Source organism: Natator depressus, chromosome 2 (assembly GCF_965152275.1).
Source record: "Natator depressus isolate rNatDep1 chromosome 2, rNatDep2.hap1, whole genome shotgun sequence".
NCBI classification, from domain to species: Eukaryota; Metazoa; Chordata; order Testudines; family Cheloniidae; genus Natator; species Natator depressus.
Window position 1 is genome coordinate 259777469 of NC_134235.1, and position 24214 is coordinate 259801682.

General features: G+C 50.1%; 1 protein-coding gene across 1 annotated transcript; it reads right to left on the bottom strand.

Moving 5' to 3' along the window:
* Positions 1-17442: 17442 nt before the first annotated feature.
* LOC141981831 (cathelicidin-related antimicrobial peptide Bf-CRAMP-like) lies at positions 17443-21479 on the bottom strand. Its single transcript, XM_074943463.1, has 4 exons — positions 21264-21479; positions 19602-19709; positions 18694-18777; positions 17443-17821 (listed from the first exon to the last, which is right to left on the bottom strand). The coding sequence occupies exons 1-4, from the start codon at positions 21459-21461 to the stop codon at positions 17684-17686; spliced, it is 528 nt and encodes a 175-aa protein (XP_074799564.1). The 5' UTR covers positions 21462-21479; the 3' UTR covers positions 17443-17683.
* Between the last annotated feature and the right edge of the window lie 2735 nt (positions 21480-24214).

The following is a 24214-nucleotide window of genomic DNA, read 5'->3' on the forward strand; positions in this document are numbered from 1 at the left end:
CAAGTGTTGCACCGAAGTGTGTCTAGCAGTCTCAAATGTATGCTCATAGTCGTCAGTCTTGTCCCCACCCCTCCCAACACACACACACTGTACACACAGGTTTCAGAGTAGCAGCCATGTTAGTCTGAATCTGCAAAAAGAAAAGGAGGCCTTGTGGCACCTTAGAGACTAACAAATTTATTTGAGCATAAACTTTCATGAGCTACAGCTCACTTCATCAGATGCATGCAGTGGAAAATAGAGAAGGGAGATTTTATATACACAGAGAACATGAAACAATGGGTGTTACCAAACACAAAATAATGAGAAAAAAGAAAAGGAGTACTTGTGGCACCTTAGAGACTAACAAATTTATTTGAGCATAAGCTTTCGTGAGCCTCAGCTCACTTCATCGGATGCATGCAGTGGGAAATACAGTGGGGAGATTTATATACACAGAGAACATGAAACAATGGGTGTTACCATACAGACTGTAACAAGAGTGATTAGGAAAGGTGAGCTATTACCAGCAGGAGAGAAAAAAAAACCTTTTGTAGTGATAATCAAGGGGGGGCCATTTCCAGCAGTTGACAAGAACATCTGAGGAACAGTAGGGGGGAAAAGTAAACACGGGGAAATAGTTTTACTTTGGGTAATGACCTATCTACTCCCAGTCTTTGTTCAAGCCTAATTTAATGGTGTCCAGTTTGCAAATTAATTCCAATTCAGCAGTCTCTCGTTGGAGTCTGTTTCTGAAGTTCTTTTCTTGAAGAATTGCCACTTTTAGGTCTGTAATCGAGTGACCAAAGAGATTGAAGTGTTCTCCGACTGGTTTATGAATGTTATAATTCTTGACGTCTGATTTGTGTCCATTTATTCTTTTACGTAGGGACTGTCCAGTTTGGCCAATGTACATGGCAGAGGGGCATTGCTGGCACATGATGGCATATATCATGTTGGTAGATGTGCAGGTGAACGAGCCTCTGATAGTGTGGCTGATGTGATTAGGCCCTATGATGGTGTCCCCTGAATAGATATGTGGACACAGTTGGCAACAGGCTTTGTTGCAAGGATAGGTTCCTGGGTTAGTGGTTCTGTTGTGTGGTGTGTGGTTGCTGGTGAGTATTTGCTTCAGGTTGGGGGGCTGTCTGTAAGCAAGGTAATAGCTCACCTCACCTGATCACTCTCGTTACAGTGTGTATGGTAACACCCATTGTTTCATGTTCTCTGTGTATATAAAATCTCCCTCCTGTATTTTCCACTGAATGCATCCGATGAAGTGAGCGGTAGCTCACGAAAGCTTATGCTCAAGTAAATTTATTAGTCTCTAAGGTGCCACAAGTACTCCTGTTCTTTCTGTACACACAGTCTCACAAGGCAGACATTCCTTCACGAACAATGGGAAAAAATCATACCCTACCTAGGGGATAAATTCCCTGCTGGTAAAAGTGCCTCTTGATCTACTGAGTTTAATGGAGTTGTGCTTATTTACATCAGGTGAGGTTTCCATTGATTATAACCTGGGTGCCTAGAGATGCAGGTACATTTGTCCCAGGAGGATCGCTAGCTGAGTGGGTACAGTGAGATATCTACCTGACGGTGAGTATTCCTGACAGGGAGCCAGAAGGGCTGTTGACCTCAGGACACTGAAAGCCATAAACTCTTCTGAACGTGGGGTGTACAGCCTAACCCCACGATCCCAGCTGATTTGAGTTCCCATCTCTGCTTGCCCTGGCACGTTTGCCAACAGGTATTTCCTGCAAAAGGAAGCAACAGCTTTCGAGAAAACCCACGTGCACAAACAACAAATCCTCCAAGGTCAGAGTAACAATCAGGGGTGTCCTAGTGGGGTGACATGATGGCCCTTCCCAGCACTGGCTGGGGAGAGGTGGCATGATCCTGTTGGTGGGTCACAGTGGCCACGGCGGCCACCACATTCACTCCTCGGCAGCAGACCCTGAGCTGAGGGAGAAGAACTGGGTGTGACAGCTACTGCAACCCCCTGCAGGATCTTTGGGGACCAATGCGTTAAACCTAGGAATGGCTTCGGTGTTTGTGTCCTACTCCCTGGGGGAGGGGTACCAGACCTCCTCCCAGAACTACAAACATCAGGGGAGAGGGTGATTCAGGAGAGTCACTAAAACTGAACCATTCTAGAAAGGGATCTGCCTCTGGAGAGGTTTCAATAGATTGGTTCAAAACTGGGGTTTCCAGAGACAATCAGAGAACGGGCTTTTGGTATAAAAGGCTGAGTTTAAACGGACACGGATTCTGATCCAGCAAGCGGACAGGGCCTTCTGTCCAAGGGGGACCCCAACCTTCGCGGAAGTGTTAGAAAGACTTTGGCCCGGTAGGGACCCCATAAGGCTGGTGGGTGCTTCCTGGAATGTTTAGTGTGTGCTAAAATTGTGGCTGCCCAGGAACCACGGCAGAGCAGAGGGTGTCAGAGAGCAGTTAATGCTGAAACTATTCCAGAGCTTAACTATCCTTATAGTTGGAAAGTATTTCCTAATATCTAATCTAAATAATACTTACTGCAAATTCTCCAATTGATCAAGGTGATTTTGAATTTTTATCCTGTCCTCCAGTGCTTGCAACCCCTCTCAGCTTGGTGTCATCTGCAGATTTTATAAGCGTACTCTCCACTCCATTATCCACATCATGAGTGAAAATATTGAATAGTACCAGACCCAGGACAGATCCCTGGACAACCTCACTAAATACACCCTCCCAGTTTGACAGTGAACATTCATTACTATATTTTCAACCAGTGTTGCACCCACTTTATAGTATTTCATCTAGACCACATTCCTCTCATTTGCTTATGCAAATGTCATGTGGGACTGTGTCAAATGCTTTACTAAAATCAAGATATAGCACATCTACTGCTTCACTCCACGCCCTGGGCCTGAAACCTGACAAAGAAAGAAATTAAGCTGATTTGGCATGATTTGTTCTTGACCAATCCATTTTGTCTACTACTTATTATTCTGTTATACTTTAGGAATTTACAAAAAGAATGGTTTATTAATGTTTCAATAACTTTCCAGGTATCGAAGTTGGGCTGACCGGTCTGTAATTCCTCAGGTCCTCTTTGTTACCTTTTTTAGAGAGGTGCTGGACCATGTTTTCCCTTCTGTAGTCCTCTGGGACCCCACCCATCCTCCATGAGTTCTGGAAGATCATTGCTACGGGTTCAAAGACTGCTTCAGCTAGTTCCTCAGGTACCCTAGGGTGAATGGCATCCGGCCTTGCCAACTTGAAAACATCTAACGTTTAAATATTCTTTAATCTGTTTTCCCTATTCTGGCTTGTGTTCCTTCCCCCCTCTTGTTTAGCATCTGGTCACAATCAACTCCTTTATTGAAGACTGAAGTAAAATAGGCATCAAACTCTTCCGCCTTCTTGATGTCTTCGGTTATTAGCTCTCCTTCCCTCTTATGTAGCAGACCTGCACTTTCCTTCATTTTACCCTTGCTCCTCATGTATTTATAGAACCTCTTCTTATTGCCTGGTATGTCCCTTGCTAGGTGTAACTTATTTTGTGTCTTAGCCTTCCTGGTTTTCTCCCTACATACTTGGGTTGTTCTTTTCTACTCATCCGTAGCAATTTGTCCATGATTCCACTTTATGATTTTCAGGTCCCTAGAGAGCTCCTGATACAGCCATATTGGCCTCTCACTAGACTTTCTGTCCCTCATGACTCCAAATTCATAGCATTTTAAGGCTGGAGCATAAGGGCGGCAGAATCAGGTTTGTTGTCAGGCCAAACAGCTCGAGGGTTTTTTGTCTGGTGGAACTGTACCCTTAATGACCCTGCTGTGGGATTTGGTCCCTTTTGGTTTCTGCACTGGGAGGTGGGAAGGGAGCTGTGGGGTCTACTCTCGTTATCAACACCTCACTGAAAGCTGTGCGAGGAGCCTGAACTCTACTGGTGTGTCTGGTTGGGAGAAACCTTGGGGCAGCCCCAGCTTGTTCTTTAGGGGAAATTTCACCCCAAGTCTGCAAAGGGACCTGTGACCATCAAGCCTTTAACATGGGATGCAGTCAGTCCCTCCTTGCTGGAGTGTACTAAACCCTCAGGGAGTGATTTCTTTGGGGGTTATGGGGTTACCTGGGTCATCGAACCAACAGGGCAGAGGGTGTTACCCACTTTCTGGCTGGAACCTGCAGTAAATCAGGGAGACTGAGTGAGTCCATGATGGATGTGACTGTTAACCCAGTTAAGATCCTCAGTGACTGAAGCCAGGGCTTGTGTGTGCTAGTTACACCCATTCCCTTTACTGCACCTGAGGCCAATTGGTGCCATGTGGTGGATGAATGAAAGTCCCAGTCTACAGTCAGGCTTGACAAAGCCCTGACTGGGATGATTTAGTTGGGGATTGTTTCTGCTTTGACCAGGGGGTTGGACTAGATACCTCCTGAGGTCCCTTCCAACCCTGATATTCTATGATTCTATGAAAGCATTACATGCCCTGGGCCCTAAGTTTTCCCAAGTGACTGTTGGTTTTGGATGGCTCAAAATTTGGATGCCCAACGAGAGAGATATTGAAGGGGCCTCGTTTTCAGAGGGTGGGCACCCGTTTTCAGAGGGTGGGCTCAGCACTTTCTGAAAACCAGGCCTCTTTGAGGCCGTCTGTGTTGGGCACCCAAAATCTCTTGTCACTTTTAACAAGTTGGGCCTTAGCGTTTGGATCTCTGTTGCAATAGGGCAGGGGTTGGGTCTCTTTAATGAGGGTGGCGTGTGACTCTTAGTCGGGGTCTTTCATTGGCCTGTTGCACAGTCTGGTGACTCACTCTGGTTCATGTCCCTAATCTCCGAAGCAGACACTCGGAAGCTGTTGAGATTGTTATGAGCCTGGCTTCCGATGGTGCTTCCAGTGGAGGAGAAATGGAGCCACAGCTGGGTCTAGCAGCATCGGCTCGCTTTCATCTCCTCTCTTTCTGGATCTTCCTAGCTAGCAAGGGCAAGACCGACATGAATAAGGTTCCAGGCATTTTGACGAATAAACCTACCAACATTTCCTCAGCAGCCCTGTGAGATGACATTAGGCTAGAGGGGAAAGAGGTCAGGGTTAGCATCTCCACGCAGACTGATACTGGCTCCTGCAGCTCAGGGAATGTTAGTTTGTTCTCTTTTGTATATTGTTGGTTAGCAATGACTAGAGGCCCCACCTTTGATCAGGGCTACAGGTGTTACTGTACACACACACACTGGGAGACCACCTCTGCCCCAAGGGGCTTACACTCAAGATAAATGGGGCAAAGGGTGGGGCGGTAACAGCGTGACATGCCTGAGGTCCCACAGCTGTTCAGTGGCAGAGCAAAGAGTAGCGCCCTGGGCTCCTGAGTCCCAGTCCAGTGCCCGCTCCCCTGTAGCACATGGCCTCTCCAGAGCAACAGAGAGCATCCGGCCAGTGTCACTGCAGGCCTAGGTGGCTACTGGGGGAGAAGTGTAGCCTTCAGGAGTGAGTGTTGCCAGTGAGCTCTTGGACAGAGGGTGACATGGCTCTGTGGCTCAGGAAGGGGCAGGCGCTTGCCTGCTGGAGGGACAGTGTGCTAGGGCCGTGCCATTGAAGGTGCAGGATCTATGATTATAAACAACTCTTATTCCCTCCCCCTTCGCTGTCTCTACTCCACACACCCACCTTGGCCCACGTGTTAGGGCAGGTCCCTGCTCTAGGGTAAGAAAGAAGGGCCATGCTGGGGCCTTTTGTCTTTGTGTGTGGGACCAGGGGCCATTCAGTGTCTGCATCATACAACGTATGTAAATGTCACTGCCAGACAAAGGCAGGTGGTGAGGATCCTCCCCAGGCCTCCCTGCCCTTGCCCCGCTCCCAGGCACCGTCTGGAGCTTTAGGTTTCTTATGTATCCCAGGGAGATTCGAATTTGCTCCCTGCGGTTCTGCTGGCGGCTGCAGGGTTCCATCTCCAGGCCTGTGGGGCAGGCGGCCTTTGCCAGCTCACTGCCAGCAGGTGGAGCTGGACACTTGTTCTGGGAACACTTGTGCAGTGTGAAATACCTGGCCAGGATCTCAGCGACGGAAACCCTTAGCCCTGCCTCAGCCCAGCTGTGAGCAGAGAGGAGGCCCTCTCGGTTACCCACCTCCTCAGACGCCTCCTCGCATTTGATAATGACGGAAGCAGGGTCCTGTTCAGTGGAGAAGAATCCAGAGCAGTCTTTGACCAGCTGCAAGGGAGAGAAAAGAGACCTCAGCATCTGCCTGTCAGGGAGTGATAACGCTCAGGCCACTCGCGTGTGGAGACCTGCTTCCCAATGTGGGTTGGTCACAAGTTCAGCAGGAGGTTGGGAGGCTCAACTATGTGCCTGGTTTGGACATCACAGTGGACCAGGACCCCATTGTGTGAGGCGCTGTACAGAGACCAGAAGGATGGGCCCTGCCCCGAGGAGCTCACAATCTAGGTAACCCTGGCTCATGTTCAATAGCACCTTTGTGAGCTGTCACTGTGCGATCTGTGGGATTCCTTGTGTACTCCAGATGAGTGAGAGGGGCCCACAGAAAAAAGTGTATGGGTAAATGTAGACACAGACATGGAGAGAATGAGTCAAAATCTACACTCAGTTGAGCCAGGCGAGGCTGGATTGCTGTTAGGGCAGAGCATGCTTATGGAACTAGAAGCAGGGTCTTGCAGTTACAGCGCTGGGCTGAGATTAGGGAAACTTGGATTAAATCCTCCACTCTGCTACTGACCTGGTGTGTGACCTTGAGTGAGTCACCTCACCCACCAGTGAGACGGGGATAAGAGCACTCCCTCTCGGCCAGCCTCTCTCTGTCTGGTCTATTTAGATTGTGAACACTTTGGGGCGGGGACTGTCTGTGTCTGTGCAGCACCTGGCACCATGGGGCCGTGATCTCATTAGGAATGTCAAAGTGCTAGTGTACCACAAATAATATTTTACACGAGCTGCATCCCCTTCACCTTTTGACTTCAGTGAGGGTTCCCCAGTAGAACGGTGCCCCAGCTGACAACAGCAAACCAGAGATTAAAAGCCATCCAGTCCTATAATTAGGGGTTGGATGAATGGATGTATGTTGTCTGTGACATTGATGTAAGGATCAGTAAGCAGGCTGCTGCAGAAAAGGCACTGTCCCATAGCCCCATTCCTTCCTTTATGTCTCTGCTGGAAACATACATTTTCTGTGAGACCTGGGGATCTGAGCAATACTATTATCAAGATGCAGCTGTGTGCTCAGTGAGACAGAAGAGCAGATGGAGATGTCTCAGTGAAGCAAGTGATCCTTACCCCATCTTCTTTGAATTCACACTGGTTGATGTCACATTTCTCTGATACCGGGCACACTGTCTCTTTAACAGTGAATTTCAGCAATTGGATAGTTTTTGAAGACACGTCCTAAGAAGACATTCAATGAAAGAACAAAATAAACATTTATGATGATCGACAAGGCACCAGGCTCCACTTTGGGCTTGTAAATATTTTTCTTTTATGTTACAGTATCGCCTAGAGGCTTAGATTGGCGTCAGAGCCGCATTGTGCTGGGCGCTTGTCACGCACATACGCAGGCAAGGCCCTTGTCCCAAAGAGATTCCAGTCTATCGGAATGCAACATTGACTTGTTCTTGTCCACTGAAGTTAATAATCATTCTCAGCTGTTGACTAGGGCCTTGCATATTTCAAATGCAGTTCAAACATTAATCCAGGAATGTAACTTCATATGCTGTGCGCTAGATCTGGTGTAGCTCCATTGTCTTAAATGGGGCTGATTTGCACCAGTAGAGGTCTGGCAATGTGTCTTCAGCATGATGTTTTGAACAAATAATGAGTATCTTGCAATTCCTCCCCCATCTCCTGCTGTTCTTTTAGAAAGTCCAGTCGCTCAGTGTTTCTGCATGTGTTTTAATTCCTGAAAGTGCAATTCTGGTTTGAAAAGTGACATGGTCCAAGTGAGCTCTTGGGATTCCAGGTCTTATTGCCTCACGGTAATTTTCATATGTAGGTTCCTGTCTTGCAGAAGTGACTTGTGTGTAAAAGTGTTTGCAGGATCAGGCCCCAAGTGTCCTCCTTTTGGGCTTGATCATGCATGGCTCTGAGCACCCTTGTGTGGGGCTGAGCACCCTCAATTTCCATCGACTTCATTGCAAGCAGGGGGTGCTCAGCAGCTCACGGGATCCAGACTTTCATTAAAACAGGTTATTTCCCTAAGTGTCCTTGAATGTTTGGAAAGTACCAGGCCCACAGGGGCACCACCAGAAATCAGCCCTCGATAATAACAACCAGGGTGCAAATACCAGACTGTAGGTTCACGAGCCTAGCGTTAGAGGGCAGCGATTCCCATTGACTGGCCCTATGAGCTCAAGCAGCATGGAATATACACAGGCCACAAAGCAATTCCCCAGGTCACTCACCCAGTCTGGCTGAGGCTATGGCTTGTCTTCACTACCATGCTAAATCCGCACTGCTGCGATTGATGCAATGGCATCAAGTTAGCCGGAGGGTCTGGTGAATGGCCATACCTGGTCAGACCAAAGGTCCATCTAGCCTAATATCCTGTCTTCCAAGAGGATCCAATGCCAGGTGCCCCAGAGGGAATGAACAGAACAGCTCATCATCAAGTGATCCGTCCCCTGTTGCCCATTCCCAGCTTCTGGCAAACAGCTCTCCCGTCGACATAATTAATCCACCTCAGTGAAAGGCGGAAGCTGTGTTGACGGGAGCGTGTCGCCTGCTGACCTAGCACAGTGTAGATACCGTGTTAAGTTGATGTAAGGAATGTTGCTCAGGGGGGTGGGTTTTTACACCCCTGAGTGAAGTCATTTACGTCAACTTAAACTATTTCCCCACGTTTATTCCCCCCACACACACACACACACACTGTTCCTCAGACGTTCTTGTGAACTGCTGGAAATGGCCCACCTTGATTATCACTACAAAAGGTTTCTTCCCCAGCTCTCCTGCTGGTAATAGCTCACCTTTCCTAATCACTCTTGTTACAGTGTGTATGGTAACACCCATTGTTTCATGTTCTCTGTGTATATAAATCTCCCCACTGTATTTTCCACTGAATGCATCCGATGAAGTGAGCTGTAGCTCACGAAAGCTTATGCTCAAATAAATTGGTTAGTCTCTAAGGTGCCACAAGTCCTCCTTTTCTTTAAACGGTAGTGTAGACAAGGACTCAGCTTCCAGGAGCCGATAGGCCGGTTGTAGATCTGAACTGCAGCTAAAACCGCATCCTCGTGGGTTGGCAGAGGGGATGATGATGGCGCGGGTGCTGCTGTGACCACCCCGAGGATCAGCAGGACTTTCAGGCCGGTCTCCATCCTGTGCCCTGTGGGATTCAGTGAGAGCTGGGTCGGCAACCCTGTCCCTCTTGGGGGAAGCCCTTTTATACGCTGCCTCCTCTGTACGGGCTAGTGCCTCATTGGCTGCCTGCTCTTGTCCTCCCTGAATCGATGGCTTTTCTCCATCCATCTGCAGGATGTTTCCATTGGCCACTCTGCCAGGGCAGGTACATGGGGAGGTTGGTCAGGGGAAAAGGAAAACATTTTCAAATACATTGCTGAAATCATGTGCACCAATTGCTAAACAACCCGTGGTGAGGCGGGGAGCTGTCCAGGGGCCTCTGCGCTGGGAAAGGCTGAGCTACATGTCTTAATTCTGTTGGACCAGATCTCCACACAATTTGAATTAATTTTGAGAGTCACATTTTGTAAGACACTATCTCATATGTGTTACCAAGGGTTGGTTATATCACACTGACCACTTACTGCTCATCCACTGGTCCTGCAGTTCTGTCAAGCACAGCAATCAAACTATCAGATCTCTTCTGTGTGATTACCGCATATTCTCTGTGTCCTCTGAGTGGGGCTCTCACAATGCTTTCCCTCTCACATAAAACGCAGTGAATACTGTGGACAGTATTGCTGGCTCTGGAGTCTCCTTGGATTCTGCTGCGGGATAAGACCAGGAAGTCTCAGGATTCTTTCTTCAGCTCATTTCTTGCACATTCTGGCTGACTGCTTAGCTATGGTTTTGTAATCCAGGCAGGACGGTCGGGGTTTGTAACCAACAATTCCATCCCTCCCTGTGCGGTATGTGAATTAAAACTGTTGCTCTGTCCCATGGGGTTGGGTGGCAGTGCGCTCATATCACATGCTTCTCTATCAGTTAGTAGCTGAAATACTAGAAATTCTTAATGTGTCTAATAATACTCCCCTAGTTGCCTGTTTGATCATTGAGTTGTCACATGTTTTAATTCACTTATAATTATTATTAATTGTGTAGTTATAACACCTTAATCACAAAACCATTCTTTCTCTAGCCCAAATTTTACCTCAGCCCCAGCAAGTGCCTCTTGCTTGTGTCCCCCTAAGGTTCAGTTTAGATGCGGAATTGTACTTGAGTCCCAGTTTGGATGCTGGTTCATTGAATATGGCTCCAAAGTTTGCAAAGAGTGTCTACTGCTTGTATGAACATGCCAAGTCACTTTATCCCCCTGGCCCTCAGCTACCCATGTTTAAATAATGATCCTTCCGTTTCACCCACGCTTTTTCTGTATTGCCCATTTTGATTGTAAGCTCTTAAGGGCAGGGACTGTCTCTTACTATGTGTATGCAGAGTGGGGCCCTGATCTTGGTTGGAGCCTGTAATTCCACTGATTTCTGGTTGCTCTGAGAGTCCGATTAGAGCACTAGGGTTTGACACTGATCATCCAGGGCACCTAGATAAAGACAGTCCCTGCTGGCCTTAAAGTCTATGAGTTTAGGAGCCTGCAGAGTTTGGCGATCTTGTTCCTGAAGCTGCTTCTGGAACATGTGGCTGCTTTTATGTCGTTCAAATGTCTCAGTGAATTCTGCTTGTAACTGTGCAGCAGAACCCTAGTTCACTGAACCCCACTTACCCTGGAACTCCTGCTTCACTGAGATTTGGGGATGTTCTCTAGTTTTGCTCCACACTCACTAAAAAAAGTGACTGGCAACTTTTGCAGTCAATACAGGTATCAGTGAAGAGGGCATTAATAGAAAAAAAGAGATGCATTAGTACTGGAAAATGTGATGTTCTCTCTCTCTGGCTCAGTTTCTCCCTCTAAAAAGGGGTTAAAAATTAGGCCTGACCAGAAAACAAAAGTTCAGTTTCACAAACAAAACTGAGATTTCAGAATTTGTTTTCCTTCCATATCGGAATGAAATTGAGAGCTTTGGAAAATTTTAACAACAACAGCCTAATAAACCTCATCTTCTGTTTTTTTCCCTCCAGGTGTTCCACCTAGATTACCTTGTGTTCTTTGTTATCACATGGAGGCACCTGCTTTCCTCCAAATCACTCCCTAACCCCCTGTCCTAGTCCTAAGTCTCCTTAATTTACCATCCTACTTCACCCAAGTAACAATCTGCTTGAAGAACTAACCCTTCTTGTTCAGTTCCTGGGCTCTGCTGGCCAGACTCAGAGAGACCTGCACTGGGAGCTGCACCACTCACAGATCTCACTGCGGACGCATCTCTAATTGCCCCATGTGGGCAGTCGTGGGTGTTTTAAGCTTCAGGATCTAGACAATTGAACCAAAGTCCACTGAAGTCACTGGACATTGATTTCAATGGGCTTCAGATCTGGCGCTTGCTGACTTGTGCCATTTTTGCCCACATGGTTTCCCTTGGGATACAGACACACAATTGGTCTTAATTTGGCTCAGGAGGGTCAGACCACAGAATAAATTGAAGCTAATCAGTGGTGATGTTTACCGCAGTGAGGGAGCTTCCAAGCTCTCACTGAGAAAGGAATTTGGAACCCCAACACGTGTTACTGAAGCATTGCTGCCGACCTTCACAGCTTTCATACAGTCACAGCTGTTAAGGCCAGCAGGGACCACTGTGATCATCTAGTCTGACCTGCTGTGGAACACAGGACAGGCCCAAGAACCTCAGCCAGTCATTTCTGCATTGAGCCCATAACCCCTGTATGAGTGAGAGCATCGTCTCTTTTAGAAAGAGCTCCAGTCCTGACTTAAAACCTGCAAGTGATGGAGAATCCAGGGGAGTGGTTCCCGTGGTCAGTTACACTCACTGTTAAAAATGTGCACCCTATTGCTAGTCTGAACATTGCAAGAGCTGCAGCTTTTAGCCCCCGATCCTGCAGTCAGATCTGCACAGACAGTCCCCTGTGCCCACATGGACCCTGTTGAAGACAGTGGGGTTCCACACAGGTGCCAGGGTCTGTCTGTCTGCCCGTGATTGTGGGATTGGGATCTCATTTACCACAGCAAAGAAATGGACTAGGAGACCCCATTCCAGCGAGCAAGCCACTGGGGATGTTACCTAACTAACCTCCACTTTCCAGATTCGCAAAAGAAATGCCCTGGCATTTGGAAAGCAAACCTGCAACTGCCATAACATTGCAGTGCTGTGAAGCTGGAAGACCCATTCTCAATAACCTCCATCCTTAGCTCTTTCAGTTGGAAGTAGTGTACTCTCATAGCAGAATTTATATTACATTTTACATATTCAGCCATTGCCTAATCAACCCTCCCAATGCTCCAGTGAGCAGGGTCTAGATAAGTGTTTCATCCCCATTTCAGGGAATTCCAGGCCCACCAACACCACCTAACGCTGCCTCATCTGTATAAACCAGAGCCTGACTAAAGAACAAAGCTTCAGTTCTGTGTAAGACAAAGCATGGGCTGGCCAGAACAGCAGGACACCCCACACGTGTGTCTCTAGGATTTGGGGAGTGGGGACACAGGAAAGAAAGACCCTGGACTTCCTGGATCTGTGGCTCTGGGGTAGCCCCATCACATGGGCTGCTCCAGGGATGGGAACCCCAGTTCTGCAGCTCCTGGGGTGCATCCACCAGACAGACAGCCACAGGGCCACAAACCCCAGATCTTCCAGGCTCTGAAGCAAAGGTGGAAGCTCAGAGCCCCAGCTCTAAACAGGACTCAGCTCCTGGGTCCACGGCATTCCCTGGTCTGGCCTGTTGATTTCACTAGGGTGACTGGGGCATGCAGGTAAATTTGTCCCAGTCTGATCACTGGCACAGGGGTGCTGTGAAATGTCTACCTAGTGGTGCATGTGACTGTTGGCTTCCAAATCCTCTAGGTCCCTCTGCTTTGCCAGTGACTCTCACATACCAAACTCAAGGAGGCATTCAGCCATCAAACAACAAGCAAGAGCTGCCCAGGAGCGTGTCTAGCAGTCTGAAATGGATGCACACACTGGTCACTCCATCTTCCTCCCTGCCCACCACACCCTCCACCCCACTGTCTACCCAGGACAGAAATACTTTTACACACAATGCATCAGATCCTGCCCTGACTGGGCTGAATCCTCTGCTGGTATAAATGGCTATAGCTCCCTTGACCCTAGTGGAGCTATGCTCAGGTACATCAGCTGGGGGTCTGCCCCATTGGTTTCAACAGGATTGCCCAGGGTTGCAGGTACACTTGCCCCAGGAGGATCACTAGCCAAGTGGGAGCTGTGAGATATTCAGCTAGCAATGGGTTTGCCTGCTAGACAGCCATATGGGAGGCTGCCCGCAGGACACTGAAAGCTGTACGCTGCTGTAAACATGGGGTGTGCAGCCTAACCCCACGATCCCGGCTGGTCAGAGTTCCCATCTCTGCTTGCACCAGCACCTTCACCAACGGATATTTTGGCAGAAAGAAGTGTGATAAGCTGGGCCTTTGCCAGGCCCCGCTTGGGCTTTTTCAGAGTCTCTCCCTTCTAAAGTCCTTTCCCCTTTTGGGAACCTTCCTCCAGTCCTCCTGGATTCACAGGTATAGGGGCCTTGTGATTAAGGGGATGTTCACTCTCTGACTTTTCCTTTAAGGGAATCTCTAGAGATCTGGCTAATTTATGGCCATGAGATATGGCTAAACCCCAGGTCAGGGGTTATCTTTAAGTTCTTCCTGGGGCAATTGGTTTGTACCTCGTCTGGCGAGTCCTTGTGGGTGGCAGAAGTTTACATCCTGACTTCCTCTCAGTGACCCCATTGTAAGAGACAGCTAACTCTGGGGTACAGCCACTCTGCTCCTGGGAGCCACCTCTTCCCTTGAGGAGTTCTCCCTTTTAAGCTTGTTTCCCCCAGGTGGCCCAAGCACTGCAGGTGTGCTTAGTTAGTGCTGGCTGAGCCCAGAGGGGCTCGTTAGCCTTCTCTTGGTTGGGACAGGAACGTGCCCCATCACAAGATGCACCAGCGTTCAGGAAAACCCAAGTGCATAAACATGTCCCGCAAGGTCAGAGTAACAGATGAGGCTGCCCTAGAGGGCTGATGGGACGGCCCTTCCCTGTACTGGGCGCAGAGGGCCCGTGTGGGCCTCCTGGTGGCTCATTGTGACCACAGCAGCCCCCACTTGGGCTGCTCGGCACCACACCCTGAGCTGAGGGAGAAGACGGCTTTGGGGGTTCATTTTTCCATACTTTTGGCTCTTCTCCCTGATTTTGCTGTTAGCCCATCATTCCCCCAGTCCCTCATGCAATATCCACCACCTTGAAAAATTGGGTAGAGGGAGGGGGGTCCCACAAGGCCGAGGCAGGACTGTGGGGTGGGAGCAGGGCTGGAGCAGCGGGAGCTGCTGGCAGCGAGGGGCGAGGTGGCCTGGCAGAAGTGGAGGACACCCAGGACTGAAACAGCTGGGAATGCCCTAGTGGAGCGGTGCGGGGGCAGGCCAAGGATGGAAGAGCAGGGGAGCTGCAGCTCAGCACTGAGGTGCATTGTGAAGCTACATGGGAGGTTCAGGACTGAATTAGCAGGGGGTGTCGCAGGCCCTTTGGCAGAGCAGCGTAGGAGACCAGACCAATACCAGGGGCTGCTGCAGTGGTAGACCTGTGCTGAGAAAGACACTTGCAGATATAGGTGCTGGGAGTACTGCTGCACCCCCCTGGCTTGAAATGGACTCCATTATATACAGGGTTTACAGGGTTTGGTTCAATGGCTCTCTGCACCCTCACTACACACAAATTAGTCCAGCACCCCTGCTGGCAGACAAGTTTCATAGGCCATGAGGAACAATAAGTCTCTGAGCAGACAGCAAACAGGTGTTCCTCAACATGTGTAACTAGACTGAAAGAGCATCCGAACCATCTGGGAAATACCCCCTGGGGCAGGAACCAAGACAGGTCAATGGAAGATTATATGATCATAGAAGTCAAGAGGTTGTAACTGAGTCGAGGGTCAGCCTTCCGGTATGATGGACAAAGCAAATCAGATTCACCAGACAGAGAACATTCATGGAGAGCCTTACATAGCACGGAGGTTGTCCGTGGGACTTCAGTGGTGCATAGCCCTGGGCTGGCCCTCCGCCCAGGGGTGACTTTCACCTGGCGAGGCCATGCAGGGGGTGCTGTTACTGTCAATAATCTCAGTGTGCAGGGTGAAGCTTGACACGTTTCTGTTACACTCTGTATGTGCCTGAGATCTGCTTGGGACAGTCAGATGTAATTGTGTTTAGATTCCCCATACTTAGCCACTGCACTCACGTTTGGGTTTGGGAATAGCTGTAAATATTACAGCTGATTATCTTAAATGTATTTACCGCCTGAGCCAAATTCAGACCCGATTGCGTGTCTGGAACCCAAGGGAAATCATGTGGGGCAAAAAAGGGCACAGCAAGGGCCTGATCTGAAGCCTATTGAAATCAGTGGGAGTCTAGCCAGTGGCTTCAGACCCTGAAAGTTCAAATCCCCTGCAGTGCCCACATGGGGCAATTAGAGATGTGTCCGCAGTCAGATCTGTGAGTGGAGCCCCTCCCAGTGGAGGTCTCTCTGAGTTTGGCCCACCAAGCACAGGAACTGAGCAGGAAGGGCTAGTTCTCCAAGGGGACTTTACTTGGGTGAGATGAGGATGGTAAATTCAGGAGTGGCTGGGGGGCAGGACTAGGACCGGGTGTTAGGGAGAGACTCAGAGGAAAGCAGTTGCAACCAACTGGGATAAAACTTAGCACAGGGTGATCTAGGTAGAACATCTGGGGGCCGTGAACGAGTCTGCCAAGGGAATCCCATTGCTGACACTAGGCTGGGAAAGGCACTGGGGTGTGCACTACCTTGTAGGGAACAACCCTGCGCTGGCAGGGGGGTGACAGATTAAATGCCCTAGAGCCTGGCTGAGAAAAGCATCTCTCTTCAGCAGAGAACTTCATTGACTTCAATGGGACCTAAGCATGTAATCGACTTTAGGCTCATGTTTTATTGCTTTCCGTAAGTGGGCCCTAATCCTTCCAAGTTACATGACAGCTGGGTAGCTGAGCACAGACACCTCACTGAATGTATTTCTCTTGGATAGCGGCAAGGAATAATACTACTTCTTCAGCCAGGTCAAATAGATCAGATGGTTATTGGGATGTATTCATACCATGCTAACAGCTTGCAGATAGGGAGACAGTGTCTCTGCCCCAGAGAGTTTACAGCCTAAACCAACAACATCCAGGTGAGGCAATGGGGTGAGGATCTACAGGAACCTTCATATGCATTGAGACCTCAGTAGACTATAATAGCGTCTTTGGATGTAATTGTACTAAACCACAACTTCAGAGGGGATGAACTCTCCCCACCCCCAAATGCAGCACTGAGGCCAGTATGTATCTAGGGCCCCCTGCCAAAGGTTAAGGGGAGACTGGGAAGCCTGATGCAGTGTCAAATACTGTCTCTGTCTCCTCTGTTCACAGGGGAAATTTCAGCATCTACTTCCTTTTTACATTGCCTTGGGGTTCTTGTCAGTGGTATAGGGCCTTCAGTGCTGCAAAGATTGCTCTGCCACTGGGACAGACCAGGTAAAGTCTGGAGCTTCTCACCCACAAAAGGCAAAGGGAAGTGGGAGCGGAAAGCCTCACCCAAACCCCACTGAAGTCAATGGAAAGACGCCTACTGGCTTCAATGGGCTTTGGATCAGGCCCATACACAGTGAGTGTTTTTACCATCTTCCTATCTAGATTAATGCATCGATCTGCAATTCTGGAGCACCTGTCACTTGTACCGAGCCATCAGCTGTGATGCAGGAGCCCCATTCCCAGCTCTTTCCACCCCAGCTCCCCATGTGTCTCTACTGGCTTCAGAGCCTGGAGCGCTTTTGCTTGTGCTGGGCATCCGTGGATTCACGAAGTTGGGCAGGAGGCCCAGGGACGAATGTTACTCGAAGGCCCACCCCTGTGTTGCCCAGCTGTGTTAAATCACTTGTTTAGGAAAGGACACAAGGAAAGGACACTTGTTCAGGAAAGGACACTTGTTTAGGAAAGGCCGTTTAAAACCAACCCAAGGAAGAGATGGAAAATGAGACAGTGTTTGAAACATCTTTCCTCCTTGCGCCATCGTGAGAAGCTAGTCACTGTGTGAGGCAAGACACTGGCCTAGCTGGACTGTGGTTCTGATGTCATGTGGCCCACCCCTCGTATCTGAGTCACTTACAAGCCATTCAGAAGCTACAGGGAGGAGGCTGGAACTGTAATGGGATGCGAAATTGTATTATACAGTCAAGACACTGGGGGCAAAGGGGGGTGTCAAATACTTTATTTAATACCTTAGCCACACCTTTGTGTCAAATACCACCCAGCAGAGCATAAAAGGATCGTATGATGAACACATCTGGTGGGTATAGGGAAGCCCTGTATCCAGTCCACATCTGGTGCAGAAGAACATGACATGGTGTCAGGAGTAAACTAAGAACAGAAACAGAAGGAACAGAGTAACAAAGCAAGAGTCGCAGAAGCTGCTGTGTGGATGCCCAGGCCTCTTCCCATCAGGCCATTTGTAATCTACTGCCTTTGCCTTTGCCTTTGCGTCCACCCTGGGAGATGAGTGTGTAGGAGCCAGGCCGGTGCCAGCGACGACGCCACCAGCTACGTCTTGGGCTTCTGGACCTCCTGATGTGAGTACGCTGGAAGGAAAGGAGCACACGAGTGTTTCCAGGGAGACCGATACCAGCTCTGCATCACTATCTGCCAATTGGGATTTGCTTGGGAAGTGGGACGAGGCGGTCTCCTTCAACAGCCCATTGCTATGTTCTCTGCACTGCCCTGTGTTGGGGAGGTCTGAGTCAGGAGACCCAGCTTGGTCGCCTGCTCCATGGCCAGGAGCTGGGCGTTTAGTGGAGGCGATGCTATAAGTGTGTGCCCTGGGAGGAGGGGGAAGCAGCTGCAGCCCTTGAGTCCCCCCCAGGGAGAGACTGTTGCTTCTCTCTTCCTGGCTGGTGGCTGACACTGCACAATGGGGCCTGTCTGGGAGGGCCAGAAACTCCCTTGCTGGAGAGCCAGAGCTCTGGGACAAAGCTTTCATGGAAGAAAAGAGTACCCACCTCCCATTTCTGTCCAAGCCTTGCTTCCATGATGGCTCTCTGGGCAGGGGGAAGGTCCTTGCTACATGGGGGGGGTGCAATATCTGTTGTATGGGCTTAGGAAAGGCTCCTGCTGCATCAGTTACCCATGAACCACCTAAATGGGACTAAATCGTAGCCACAGAGAGGGCATCCTCCTCTCCACCTGGCCATCTCTTGGTCCTAGGTGGAGACGACACCGAGGTTTGGATTCCTCCTATATCCCAGTGAGGTGTTTGCATGGCAGATGGGACCTGTGGGATTCAGCTGCCAGGCCAAGGGGGGTCTCTAATGGCTATGTCCCTACGGGATGCAGCTAGACACCCATCACTGTGCTGTCCTTGCAGTCTCAAATCCCCACCCAGGGAACCGATCCCTGCCCCATCACCGGCCCAGCCCCCACTTGGAAGATGATGTCACCAGAGTGCAAGACCTACCTCCTGGGTCACAGTGTTGCAGCTGATGAGGACTATGGGCGACTTCTGCAGGGTGGAGAAGAATCCTGAACAGTCTCTGACCACCTGTGAGGAGGAAGATCTCAGCTCAGTTTCTGGGTGCCGTGGGAGGAAAGGCAGTGCGTGAGCCGCCTCTGGAGGCGTGGGTACAAATCTGGCTGTGGGGAAAATGGGCTGAAGTCCTCAGCCTAGGTCATGGTGACGAGTAGCACCACAGGTGGTGTAGCTGGGTACAAGAGGGAGAGATTGGGATGGCCAGTTTATCCACCAGCTGCATCCCTGCTAGTTAAAGCCCTTGGTGGTCTGTAAATACAGCCCTAAGAAGAGCAGATTACAAGAGTCTAGCCTGGAGGTGATTACAGCTGGATGACCCTGGTGAGGGCCACGGTAGAGAGGAAAAGTTGGAACTTCTGGGCTAGGCAGAAGGCTGGATAGGCCATGGCGGCTTCCTGAGCAGTGCTGGACCACAGGCTGCAAACCGTTATGGGCAAAAGACAGACGTATACGGTGGAACAGAGCCCACCCCCAACCATTTCTCTAAGAACACTTCCCCCCAGCAGCAGCCTTCCTTGCTGGGTGATACTGGCAAATCAGCCTGTGAACATCACTGTAAAATGAATTCACCCCCCTTCCGGATGTTCATTTCCAGCAAGAGGGCTTGGGTCTGGCGCCGCATTTTTTACTCCTCCTGAGTAGGGTTTACTCCCATGACTAGCCCGCTTTATTTCGGCACAGAGCCTGTCGCCACGCGAAGGGCCATGGTGATGAACGTTCTGCGCCTGCTATCCCTGGGGATTAGGGAGCGCTGATCAGGGACCACGGCAGCTGGGAGTTAAACGAAACAGGAGACAGAGCCTGTGGCGCTGTCTTCAGAGACGGTTATGGCTTACCCCATCGTCTCTGAAGTCACATTCAGCCCCGCGGAGGTTCTCTGACACCGGGCACACGGTCTCTTTAACCGTGAACTTCAGCGCCTGCCGAGGGTTAGACGTCATGTCCTAGGGAAACAAATGAAATAGAAGTTTGGGATAAACTCTGATGGGGAGTAAGCCCCCATAGCCACAACAGCACCCACACATCAGGCTCTGCCTCGCCATTTAGCTCACATCAGCCATGTGCAATCCCAACTTCTCTCTCTGCATTTATCCAGCAAGGGCAGCCGTGCATCGGGCTGCAGCTCAGCCTTACTGCAGCAGCAGACAGTGCACTGGTCCAGCTGTAATGAGGCAGAAGACGAAGTTCCCACATGTCACCCAGCTCACACCACTGGAACTCCTCCAAGTTACACCGGAGCGACCAAGAGCAGAATTGAGCCCCATCATTGCAATTTACAAATACAATGAGTCTTTTGCAAACGCCGTTTGTAGAGGACACATGGGGAGCAGGTGACACTGTTGCTAAATCTCCATAAATCTGCTTTCAACTCATTCTCCAGCTCTGTACTTTAGGCTTTTATATGGCACCCATTAGAGTAGTGTCTCAGGGTTTATCTTATTGAGATGTCAATTCACTGCACAGTGAGGCACACGGTGGACACTAGGGGGAAGATTTACAAACATTTTGGATGGCAACTACTCACCTAATTTGCATGCATAATTATCGCAAGTGAGCATGAAAACTGGACAAATAAACACACAAATGCCACTGCTGAGCCGCTGGTAATGCAATTACCAGTTTGCACAAGCAATCCCAGCAATCACATGTGCAAATTAGTCTAGCTGTCATATCCGTATTTTGTACAACCAAGTGCTTGAACACCTGGCCCTTAATTTAAAACTTCTCTCTTATTGCACGGCTCTCCACTGGAAATAGAGAGAGAGAGAGCTCTGCAATATATGTAATATTGAGGTTTATCATGAATTTTTGCCTAGAGAGAAAACAATCCCTATCTTAACAAATCCTAAGGAAAGGCTGCATTACGACCCTTCATGGTTGTCCATATGTAACCCACACACCTCCCAGATGTGGTGTTCTGTCCCTTCTAGTGGCACTAAAACCACTTAGAGCTTCATGAGTCTGCTACCACCTTAGCTCAGAATCATGTGGCTTTTAGCTCATGAAGTAGAGGCTCAAGCACTGAGGTCCCAGGTTCGACCCCACAAGACAACGACTGGGGTCTGTCGGTGTTACAAGTGGGGGCTCATCTGGGATTTCAACTGGAAAGTCTCTGAAGCTCAGGACGTGCTTCCTCAGCCAGGGAAGTATGTAACCCGCACACCTCCTGGGTGTGGTGCTCTGTCCCCTCTAGTGGCACCGAGACCACTTAGAGATTAATGAGTCTGCTACAGCCTTAGCTAATGGCCATTGTGGCTTTTGGCTCATGCATTAAGCTTCAGAGGTCCCAGGTTCGATCCCGCCCAACAACCGGGGTCTGTCAGTGTGACAATTACAAGGCAGGAAGCTGCTGTGTTATAACCTGGTGTGAATATCTCAAAGCTTCGAGGGTTGTGTTTTGAATAGATGGGAGCCTAGTGGGTGAGGGTCTGATTCTGGTGCCTGGTTTCAGCCGCAGCCAGAACATAGTGCCATAAAGGGAGTGAGCTGCTACTTACCCACTCAGGCTGTGGGTCCGCTTTAAGGAGCCGGAAGGCATGGTCGATGCCTGACCCTTTGTTGTAGAAATCGACGGCCAGGGCAATGGCCTCTTCATAGCTCAGCGTCTTGTGTTGAGAAGGCACCGCGGTGGCTGCTGCGGCCACAATGACCAGCAGCAGGACGGGCCGGCAGCAGGTTTCCATCCTCGGGCCCATTGCAGGCAGTGCCGGCAGAGTGCCATCCTGCTGCTTGAGGAAGCCCTTTTATATCTTGCTCCGCGACAGGGAGATTCATGATTCACTGTTTATGTCCTTGGGCTCCCCAGAAACTGAGGCTTTTCCTGTTGTTTACAGGAAATCTCCCTTGGCCAATCTGCTGGTATGTGCAAAACAAGAAGATCAGCCCAAACAAGGGACAATGCTGGGGCTGCGTGTATTGCTAAACATTTGCCTTACTTGGCATGGGCAAGCAGCTGCGAAGAAAGAAGGAACAAGTGGGCGTGCAGCTCCCTGCGACATGTTTCATTTATTATTAGCTCCTAACTCCCAGGGTCTGGGTCAGAGATGCCCAGCAATGTGGTGTAGCACCACTTCTCCCCAGCTGCCATCTTGTTCCATGCGATCTCATCTGTGCCCTCTGCAGCAGTGTCTGCCTGAGCCTGCAGAGAGCCTGAAATAACAACTCCTGCCCCATACATTGCCATGCCGAACTAACGCAGGGGCCCAGTGATGATCATTTTAATGCCAGTATGACACTGCAGTTTGGCATCACAAGTGGGTGTTGCTTAGGAGATACCACTTATCCCCCCACCCCAGCTCAAGGGAAAGAAACTGAAAGGGGCCTGCTTTAGATTGTAAGCTCCTCAGGGCAAGGACTATATCATACTGTGTGTGTGTACGCAAGGGGGACCTGATCCTGACTGGCCCTGTGATGGGATACATATACCCCATCCTGGCTGTAAAAGGGTTAATGAGAGGCCAATTAACCCAGTTGGCTGCAGCTAGGGCGGTGGGCTAGCCCCATGAGTCCCAGCTGGGAGAGGGGTGGGGTGGTTGCTCTAAAAGCAAGAAGTCTGAAGCAGGGAGAAGCTTTGCAGTCACTTTCTGGGATGAGAGTAGAGAGATCAGGAGGGAGCCCAGGGGAAGAGTGGGCTCAGCAGGGGAGTCTGCTAAGAGGCCAGGAGAGAGCTGGAGCTGGAGCTGGTGATGAGCCCTGATAATGAAGCAGGATCTGGATTTGCAGGGAGAGACCCCTGGGAGGTGTTCCACTGTGGATTGGGGGGATGAAAGGTCAAGCCCAAGGAGGGCAGAAGTGGGTTTGTTTATACTTTTGTTTGGGGGGGGTTTGATGGGGTATTCCGGGGGGAGCCCTGTGAGTCCTGGCCCTGGCAGGACACACATAGGGATCCCTGCTGACAGGCTTGGTAGGGAGAAGTCTAGAGGGAAGCTAGCAGCAAGGAGTCTGGCGTGAGCCTGACTGCCTGTGCTGGGGTCACTGGACTGGAAGCCAGCGTAGAGGATGGGCCTGGGTTCCCCTACCAGCCTCTGGTAGGGTGGCGTGAGGCCCTGGGAAAATCATCTACCAGAACCAAGTGCGGCAGAGGGGTCAGGCGTTTGTTTTTGTTGGACTGTCTGTTACCCCAGAAGGGGGGGCACGGCTGTGGCCTGGCCGGAGGGCCAAGTCACGAAATGAGGCAGACCACCAGAGGGACTGGAGCACCCGTCCCATGGGGACATTAGAGGAGGAAGGCCTGGTATGCCATGCCCAGCCACAGGGGGGCCTGCCAGCAGCAGGACCCTTCCCCGGTCCTCTAATCCCTCTGCGTCATGATACCAAGCATCAGCTGCGTTCAGAAACCTGCACACGGTGATTTGTGACCATGTCACTGTGGCATCAGCCTGTGCTCTGGAAAGCATGGATTTATGCCTGCCAACAGCCATTTAGACACCCAGCTGGCCACCTTGCGCTGATTTAAGTGTGCAATTCCTGGACATGTGGGCGAATTGGATGTGCAGCCGCGCCGGCATTACTGCAGGCTGCCCTGGCCTACCCAGAAGAGCCGTATGCAACTGAACATAGGTGGGGCCTGTCGCTGAGCTGGGGGCAGGTCCCGGGCTCTTGCATAAACATGGAAGTGACTACTGGCACTGGGCATGTGGTGGTAAACTGGGGGTTTCCATCTAGTTCTGAGAGGTACTTTCACATCATGGGCAACTTCCATGTGATTAAACAAAAGTTCCCTCCCTTCCTGCCCAGAGGTGGTTCTTCCAGTAATTTAGTTATAAGGGGAAGGCAGGGAAATTTCATGCTCTGATATTATTTATCCCCTGGCTCTGAGCACCCTGTGCCTTTACAGTTCACAACCCAGTCACTGTCCTCCAACGAGCACTGAAGGGAATTGGAGCACACGGATGAGTAAAGCAAGCAGGATTAAGCTCCTAACGTGCATTTTCCCTTCTGTCGATGTGCCCATTGTGTGTGGTCTGGTGTGAAGCAGATTATTGTGCCAGTCAGCTTTGTGTGCTTTCCACACCCTAAGGTAATCTCCCACAAAAATCCCTCTTTTGACCCAGCACTGAAGCAGTCAGGTGAGAGGCCCCAGCGAGGGGTAAGGAGATGGGGGAATGGGAAGGATCAAACCACAGCAGAGATGTGTAGTTAATTAGCCAGTCAAAGGGCAGGTTGCCAGTGTTCTCCAGAGCCCACCCCTATGGTAACTGCCGGTGCCCCACGTCCGTAACTCAGAGCTGGGCTGTGCAACCTGCCAACTCCCCTCACTTTGTGCACAGATAACACACACACACTGGATGGTATTTTCCCCCATGCCGGGAGCCGTTCACCCTTCGCCACAGTCCCTCCAGGAGTGAGCTACTGGTGGGTACCTGACCCTTAGAGCCCCCATGGGCTGTAGCAGTGTATGACAGCAATCACAGAGCTCAAACCTGACCTGGAGCCATGGGATCCTTAG